At 38.1% G+C, this 9,140-nt stretch overlaps 1 protein-coding gene across 1 annotated transcript; it reads right to left on the minus strand.

Moving 5' to 3' along the window:
• Nucleotides 1-54: 54 nt before the first annotated feature.
• Nucleotides 55-8,819, minus strand: LOC144636332 (monocarboxylate transporter 13-like). The gene is made up of 5 exons (XM_078495518.1): nt 8,394-8,819; nt 5,368-6,539; nt 3,752-4,314; nt 2,804-3,179; nt 55-1,521 (listed from the first exon to the last, which is right to left on the minus strand). The coding sequence occupies exons 2-5, from the start codon at nt 5,537-5,539 to the stop codon at nt 1,226-1,228; spliced, it is 1,407 nt and encodes a 468-aa protein (XP_078351644.1). The 5' UTR covers nt 5,540-6,539; nt 8,394-8,819; the 3' UTR covers nt 55-1,225.
• Between the last annotated feature and the right edge of the window lie 321 nt (nt 8,820-9,140).

A 9,140-nucleotide genomic window follows, 5' to 3' on the forward strand; every position in this document is an offset into this window, starting at 1 on the left:
GAAAACTTTTCCAAAATGATTGGTTAGTTCAAAGAAATGTTTTTTAATCCACCATTGATGACAAGAATTGCCGAGCGAACGGATTTGCGCTTTTATTGCACAAAGTGGGCTTTGGCTGCACTTACCACATCTTACCAGCCATTTAGAGTATAACTACACTACCTTATATTTAGGAAAAGATATTCTGCTTTAAAGAAATAATATTATTAAAAAAATCCAGGCCATCCCGTTCAAACACGACTTGAACGTAAAAAAGTCCGCTTCATTCCATTTTCCGTTTTCTTTTCATCGCTTTTGTACTCAACGGTACTTGACACGTTCCGTCTTTAGAGATTGCCTCCTCTGTTCCCACTCTGCTAATAAGATAAGCGATAGAAAATACCAGTGAAATACTAAGATAATTAAGACTCAACATTCCATGGGTAAAACGAAAGATGCTGGTCTTTGGTGAGTTCTTTAAGTCATTATAATCTCGCTTTGGGGGAAAATTTCGTCTTCACCGCCTTTGTTGTTTATATTTTTTTCTATCATCCATTGACTCGCCAATCAAGTTATGGTCAATGTTATATCAATCAAGTTATGGTCAATATGAAATCATATTGCTATCTATAGTGGTCCCATTGTACACTAGACTTTCTCAAAGTCCGTTTTAGGCGACCTCGTCGCACATAAAGTCGACTTGTGGCAAGTCTAATGGTACACTTTAAAGGGACCGTGTCACGGATTTTAGCCAAACTTAAGCATAGGAAATGGCCATCAAATTCTTTTAAATATGTAAAATAATCTCTTAAAACAGTGAAGGAATATTTAAATAACACCTCAAATGCAAAAGGAGGTACGGATGGCCAAAAGTGTCGAAGATTGAAACGGATTGCGATATGGGTTTTTTTTGGAACAGTTTTCAAAGTTAATCTTGTCCGCTTGCAACTTCAAATTATTATGCCGCTGAGACACATTTGGCTGCAATGAAGCTATGGTTTTGTCATTTAGAATCATTAAATTGATTCCTTTGCAAACATTGAGTTTCATAGCGAATATTTGACAAAATTTAATAACATAAAATTAACTTAGCCGTGACACAGTTCCTTTAACTTGTAAAACACTCCGACTGCAATGAATTCGAAGCGAACTCCTTTCCTTCTTCTGTCCTTATTCCCCCCCCCCCCCCTTTTCTTTCAACTCAATAACTATTATAACAGAGTCTTCAAAAAGATTTGCCTGATAGTTAATAAAGTGGATATTTCATGGCCGTGATGAAAGATTTCGATCTTTGGCGATCAGCGCGGTTTATGATGGCTGATACCCGTGAAAAACTTCTGTGTTTAGGTTCCTCTTCATCCATATGATCAGTAGCCTCACTTTGAACCTCGTCTAATTCCAACTCGACATCATGATCAACGAGTTCCTCTGATTCTCGCTTAACACAAAGAAGAAAAAATGGAATGATCGATGCAATAACTCCAGCTCCACCTGCCATGAGGAACGCAGCAGTGTAGTTACCAAACTTGTCAGCCATGAACCCTGAAAATATAAGCAAAAAGTAAAAATCCAACGTAAAACCCAGCACTGGTATAATATAAATCTTGGAATGTTTGTTTGGAATGTTTGTTTACCATATATAACTTTTACTTAGCTATCCACGTTTTAAATCAAAAGCCACACTAGGTGACCGTTCTTTTACCTGTGCTGCACCGAAACTTTGGAACGCGCTTCCATTTGACATAAGAAGTGCCAGCACTGTTAGTATTTTTAAAGCTAAGCTAAAAACACACCTTTTTCGTCGTGCATTTTTATCATAGTCGTTTTTAAATTATATTCTACTTTTAATTATTGTAATTTTAGCTTTTTAAAATCATTGTAAGTTTACTCTTAATTGTAATTTTAGTTTTTAGCTTTTTTATTCCGTTTTTAATCTTGTAATGCGCATTTGAACATTTAATATATGAAATTTGCGCAATATAAATGTTATTATTATTATTATTATTATTATTATTATTATTATTATTATTATTATTATTATTATTATATGGATATTTTAATTTCCATCGGTCGTTTTCCGGCAAAACAGGCGGCGGGTCCAGGAAATTCAGAAACAGGGGCCTTAGCAGTTAGCGCAACAACTTTGGGGGTGGGAGAGGGGTTGGGTAAGCGGTATGCCCCAAGAAAATTTGAATTTCGCGTAGCGCCACTTTCTTTTTAAATCAAAACAAGAGCGTAATAAAGCAAAACTGCAGCAATCGTTGATTACTTTCGTTAATTGAAAATTGTGTTGAAGTGACCGGGGCATCATGGGCTCCTGACCGGGGTCATTTTGTTCCGTTCTTGGGCAAGATACTTTTACCCTCACAGTGACTCTCTCCACCGGTATAATGGGAACTGGCACAATGCAGATAACCCTGAGATGGACTAGCATCCCATCCAGGGGAGTAGAAATACTCTTAGTCTTTTTATGCAACGGAAATCGGAACATAAAGCCCCGGCGGGAATCGGCCGAATTAAGGCATGGGAAATTACCATCAAATAAGGTGAAATAAAAAAAAAAACTTTTAAAACAGTAAAGGAACATTTCAATAACACAACAAATACAAAAGAAGGTACGGATGGCCAAAAGTGACGAAGATAGAAACGGATTGCAATATGGATTTTTGAAATATTGTTGCAGGGCTGTTGCAAACATTAAGTCTCATAGCAAGTATTCGGCAAAACCTCAAAACCTCAAAACCTCAGCCGTGACACAGTCCCTTTGACTGAACACAGACTTTGCCTTTACCCGTTGAACTTACAGATTAAAACGTCCTCCTACCTGCTAAAGGCGGACTGCTCAAAGCAAACATCCCGGTTGACATCATTGTGAAACCGAATACAGAGAGTCGCTTTGATTCTTCTACGGTTTCCATACTCATGCATTCGATGACGAAGGTCGTTATCATCATCCCATCTGCCATACTAAAGACAATAGCATACACTACCAATGCAGCGTAGGTTTTTGCCAGGGTCAGTAGCATTGTGGAAGCTCCCATAACGAAGACTGCCGCTTGAAACAGACGAAGACTGTTTGTGCATCTCATATTGCACAGAAATCCTCCTCCAAGGCGGCCTAGTGTGGCGAATATGCCAATAAACAGGTATAGGGTGGCGCTTTTGTCAGCAGGAATGCCAAGATCATCACAGTGTTTTATCTGTAAATGTAAAAATAAGTGTCTGGTTTTGGCTGTGCTTCGCACTTATCGACTAATTGGTCACTTGCAGCGGTCTTTTAAAGGAAGCGGCATGGCAATTATGCACAAGAAAGGTACGTTTATTTAGAATTTGAACATCCATTCCTGTTTAACGTTATTGTTCTAAGAACAGTTGATGCGCAAGACGTAGTCTTTATGTGACGTTTGAAGCTTATAGTTTTACAATTTACTGGATAAAGTTTTCCTTTGATAGAATTTTGTTCTTAACGATAAAATGGACATTTTCAGACATTTTTGAAACATTGGGCTCAGAGCCATCTTATACTTTCATTCCCTCTTATCTCCCATTAAGAGACGCCGCCTAGTAAGGTGTTCAGTACCAATGGGGGACCATTTGTGGGTTGAGTTCACCTTCAGCCCTCGGTATTTTACACGAAATGCGCATTGAAAGTGAGGAAAGCCCTGAATCAGTAGAATCCTCGCGATAAGACAGCTTAATACTGTAGCCGAAACTTTACTATCAGACACATCATGAAAAACCATATTTTACTTTGCATACATGCAATACTTACGAGATGCACGTATGGCACCATACGAGAGAATGCGTAGACTCCAGGTATTATCACAAAGATTATGATGGTAGGATTCTTTAATAACGAAAAATTTAATCTAAATTTCTTGGAAGGAGCCCTTTCATGATCATCAGAAGATGATGTATTTTGATGAAGAAAACATCCAGTGAGAGATGCCACAATCACAATTCCAGCAAACACACGGAATGTATTCCTCCAATCAAAAGCGTCCACAAGTGCTTGAAGGGTAGGTCCAAGAATCATTGTTCCCAGTCCTTGGCCGGCTGTTACGATCCCGAAGGCGACAGATCGTCTTTTATCGAAGTAATGAGTAACAATAATCGTCGAGGAAACGTAGATTAACGATACACCCACAGCAAAAGGCAAGCTGCAGGCAATGTAAAAGATAATGATGTTTGGAGCAAAGGAACCCAGTGCGAGGCCAACTGAACATGACAGGCATCCTAATATGGTAGTTATTCGAAATCCAAATCTGTTGAGGAGTGCACTCATAACAGGACCAAGGAAACAGTTGACGCCTAGGATGATAGATGTGGCCCATGCTGCAACACAACACAGTGAGAATTAATGCACTTTTCTTTTGCGTATTGAATGCTTGAAGTCATGGCTCGCCGCGTTTTGGCTTTGATCGCGCAGCAGCGGTACTTGTACTCGGGCGGTTTGAAAATTGTGCTAATCCACGAGTACTGCATCCCGGTGGAAAGAAGATCTGCGAGCTTTAGTAGTTGTATGGAGTTGATGGTTGTTTTGCAATTTTTGCCGTCTTCGATGTTCAGAGCTCAATTGCCGTGCAAAAACAAATTTAAAAGCGAGATCAAATATACCTGTGTGACGTTTTCTTTAAGATTAAAGGCATGTTTTAAAATTGAAAAAATCTGTCAGTTTTGACGCTTGACAAAAATTTGTCCTGCTCCGAGGCAGGACGACGGGGCCTTTGAAATTTAGTAAGGCTTGACAAAATTTGGTAGATCTAAAAATCGACGGACGCACTTGTCTCACGGAACTGGTGACATTTTGTTCTCGCAAAAAAAAAAAAAAAAAAAAAAAAAAATTGCCCAGTGCGTCCGGGCCCTAATATTCGAATACTACATCTGCAAACACACAACCATAAAAAATAAAGAGTCAATGTACCTAAAAAGTGGATCTCTGTGGCATCGGAAGAACTATACGACGGGTACAATAGATGTTCGCGAGACTAGCGCTATTACAAACTGAAATGGAAGCGTAAAAATCTACCGCTAAAACGAAGTGTTCGTGAGCTGTCAGTAATATAAAACCGCAATCGCTAAGTGTACACAGATGCTAAAGTAAACAAATCGGTTTATAATGATGCATTGTTATATATTCACGCAAGTCACGCAATAATTGTTCTCAACAGAGAACATTTTAGATATCAATATTGGTCACTTTAGATCATTTTAGATCTTAATGTAGGTCGTTTTAGGTCATTTTAGATTATGTTAGGTCATTTTAGATCATTTTAGGTCAACATTCTTTCTTTTAGTATAAACTACGCATATATCGAGCTCGGGCTACCCTGCGATTTATTTTTTAGCTACCACAAACAAAACAAGTAAAAGTTGTGTCGTTCTTACCTGTTCTTTCCCGGCTTTCTTCAAAAGAATCCATCAGAACGGGAAAAAGTACACCGAGAGCGAAAGCAAATCCAAGTGTTAAAATCATGCATGTTGTCGTACAGAAACAAATAAACCACGACCAAACGCTATCTTGCTTGTAAGAAGAAATGTTACCGAAACAAAGAACCATTCTGACAGTTCAGTTTCGAGTAGTCTTCACTGCTCAAGTTAAAAAACCGTGGCTAAACGATCAATGTTTGTCGCATACAACATGGGGTGGCTAAACAAGCAAATAATTTTGATCAAACATCGATATCCCTTTACAATATATTACCGCTGAAACGTCACAAGGATTTGGCTTCTGATTGGTTGCTTTTTTCGCGTGGGTTTTCTTTGTTTGCTGAGGGCTAAACGATCAAACATTTGCTCGTGATGCAAAATGTTGGATGAAAATGCTTGATCTTGTTCAAACATGGGAAGCTATTTAGGAGTCATTGTCAGAGGAAGTGTTCAATACCCTTAGAAGTCGGGATCAAGCGATTTGCTTGTACTTGTAGCCACTCCTTGCAGCATCTGTATGTTTAAAAGAAGTCAAGTGTATTCATTAGTAGTAAACTATCCACGTAGACGTTACACGGACTCGCTGTATTGTATGCGAATTATTTTTTAAGAACAAGCTTTTGAGGGAAATCAAACATACATTAAACAAACAAACATACATAATTCTTATATATCTCATTAGCAATGCACCAAGTTTATGGTACGTATTGATAATAGTTTTTTTTACAGAAATATCGATCGCGTGCAAAATTAAATTTTGCTTTTTTAGTCAGTTGTCATGGCAATATAGATTCCCCCCAAAAATACAATCTAAAAGCAATATCTGGTAATGCCAGTTTTCACAACGATTCGAAGACTGCTAAAAACCTGATTGAATATGTTTGGTGAACACTATTTGGAGACACCTTAATTTGATTGTTCTCTCAGTTATCGTCACAAAGCAACATCAAGCAAGCGAGCTACCTTTTCATAAATTAAACAAGAGGTAATTCATTTGTTTAATTTCTGTTAAATGTCTGTTTGGAGAAGCATGACTAGAAATTTTAGATAACTCGAGAATGGTTAACTAATAAGATTTTAGGAGTTTTTCTTCTTACGTTCCTACTATTTTCAGAAAATCGCGTTTTTACCTTTAAGGTGGCTCAACTGGATTTTCAAGGGGTAACACCGCTCAAGTTTGAGAATTAACTACGTCGCCAATAACAATGCTATCGAAAAACGATCACCACAGTTGTATTAGATAAAGATGAAATATTTTTATGACCAGTGTTTTATTGACATCGGAGTTGTCATAGCGACGAAATGACGTCATTACGTTTTTTTCTTTCGCTCGTATTACTCGGCACCAGGAGATTTTTTCGAAAATCGCTCAAAGGAGCTTGTACCACACATAGTTGCCTCGATGTTGGCAAAGTTTGAACAAATTCTATGAGAGCGTTTTCGAAATATTTGGGGATGAAGTTTTCGGGCCTATAAATACAGTCAAAAACATACTAACGAGAAAATGGGGTAATATCTGAAGAAAACGTCGCGCCTGTGAATTGCAATTACATCTTAAAGTAGTTTGATTCCATTTAAAATCGTGTGTAAAACAGTGGTGGGGATTGTTTTGGTCGATTGCGAGAAAAAAGAATTTGACGAGCGAGCGTTCAGGTGCGCTTGTTGCCATTTTTGTTTATAATTTGGTCTATGCCTACAAAAGTGATAATAAATTAAAAACCGCTCGATGACTTTTTTTTAAAATTTGACAAACACGAGGTTTGTCATCAATTGATATAGCTTGCAAGTTTCAAGCTCATTGAAAACATTTAAGGCAGTAAAATTGGGCCTCCAATGTACTGATTTTTTCTCGCAGATTTCGTGTTTACAAGCGAGTGTCCTCATTATTCACGGGTATTGTTTTCAAGTTTCATATCCACGTGCACGACTTCAGCAAAAAAATTCATGTGCATTAAATAGGACGCGCGACTGCTTTCCGAACAGTTCTCCGAAACATGCTTATATTGCTTAAGAAATTGTAACAGCATTTGTCGGGCGATTGATGTCAAGGGCCTGTGTCCAGAAAACGAAAGCTATTATTCTGCATATTATTGTCATTGCTATTCTCACCCCAACGCAGATTAGTATGCTTCGGAAAAATTTTCGGAAAGCAATCGAGCATTCTGTTTAATGCAAATGAATTTTTTTGCTGGAGTGGTGCACGTAGATATGACACTTAAAAACAATACCCGTGAATAATGAGGACACTTGCTTGTAAACACGAAATCTTCGAGAAAAAATCAGTACATGGGAAGCCCAATTTTATTGCTTTAAATGTTTTCAATGAGCTTGAAACTTGCAAGCTATATCAATTGATGACAAACCTCGTGTTTGTCAAATTTTAAAAAGAATTCATCGAGCGGTTTTTAATTTATTATCTTTTATGTAGGCATAGACCAAATTATAAACAAAAATGGCAACAAGCGCACCTGAATGCACGCTCATCAAATTCTTTTTTCTCGCAATCGACCAAAGCAATCCCCACCACTATTTTAAACACGATTTTAAATGGAATCAAACTACTATAAGATGAAATTGCAATTCACAGGCGCGTCGTTTTCTTTAGATATTGCCCCATTTTCTCGTTAGTATGTTTTTGACTGTATTTATAGGTCCGAAAAGTTCATCCCCAAATATTTCGAAAACGCTCTCATAGAATTTGTTCAAACTTTGCCAACATCGAGGCAACTATGTGTGGTACAAGCTCCTTTGAGCGATTTTCGAAAAAATCTCCTGGTGCCAAGTAATACGAGCGAAAGAAAAAAACGTAATGACGTCATTTCGTCGCTATGGCAACTCCGATGTCAATATAACACTGGTCATAAAAAATTTCATCTTCAACTTCAATCAACTGTGGTGATCGTTTTTCGATAGCATTGTTAACGGCGACGTAGTCAATTCTCAAATTTGAGCGGTGTTTCCCCTAAAAAATCCAGTTGAGCCACCTTCAAGTCTCGAACATACTTTTGAAGACTAGTTTAGCGCTTTCGACACTTCCTAACAAACAAAATCTTGACACAGTTTTTTCTCCCTTTAGTTTTCGAAAATACGCCTAAAAATCCCTAATATTTTTGGCTACCAAAAGTGGCTTCACGTTTTCGTGAACCTTCAAATGAGACTTAAGGTTTTGGGGAAAAGGACAAAAAACCCCTGAATAATCTGCCTATTATCAGTCAGCAGCAAAATAACACTTTATCGGACCAAGATTTGACGAGCGCGTGAAAGACATGGTCCGTGAGGACGAGGCTGCACCGGGCGGAGGCTTGTGCTGTGCTTTACGCCATTATTAAACTTCTGCCAACAATGATTGACACCAATTCATCCTTCCGCTTTGTATTTCATCTTTTCCATCGACATTTTCACTTTGTCCCTAAACCCTTACTCCGCCAGTCGAGTTATGGTCAATGTTCTGTTCTGCTTCCTTTTTAATACAAGAAAGAGTGAATGGAATGATCGAACCAACAACTCCAACTCCACCAGCCATTAGAAACGCGGCAATGTAGTTACCAAACGTATCAGCCATGAACCCTATAAACAAGAAGAGAAAGTGGGATCACAATGAAAACCCAGCACTACACGCTAGCTCAGCTGCAATTAAACGACAGAAATGCCATAAGAAAATAAAAAATAAGAAAAGCATTTCAAAGATAGGGTTTCAATTTTTACAGTTGAAAGTTCGATACATAACCGGT

This window comes from Oculina patagonica, chromosome 13 (genome assembly GCF_052425735.1).
Source record: "Oculina patagonica isolate OP01 chromosome 13, crgOcupat, whole genome shotgun sequence".
NCBI classification, from domain to species: Eukaryota; Metazoa; Cnidaria; class Anthozoa; order Scleractinia; family Oculinidae; genus Oculina; species Oculina patagonica.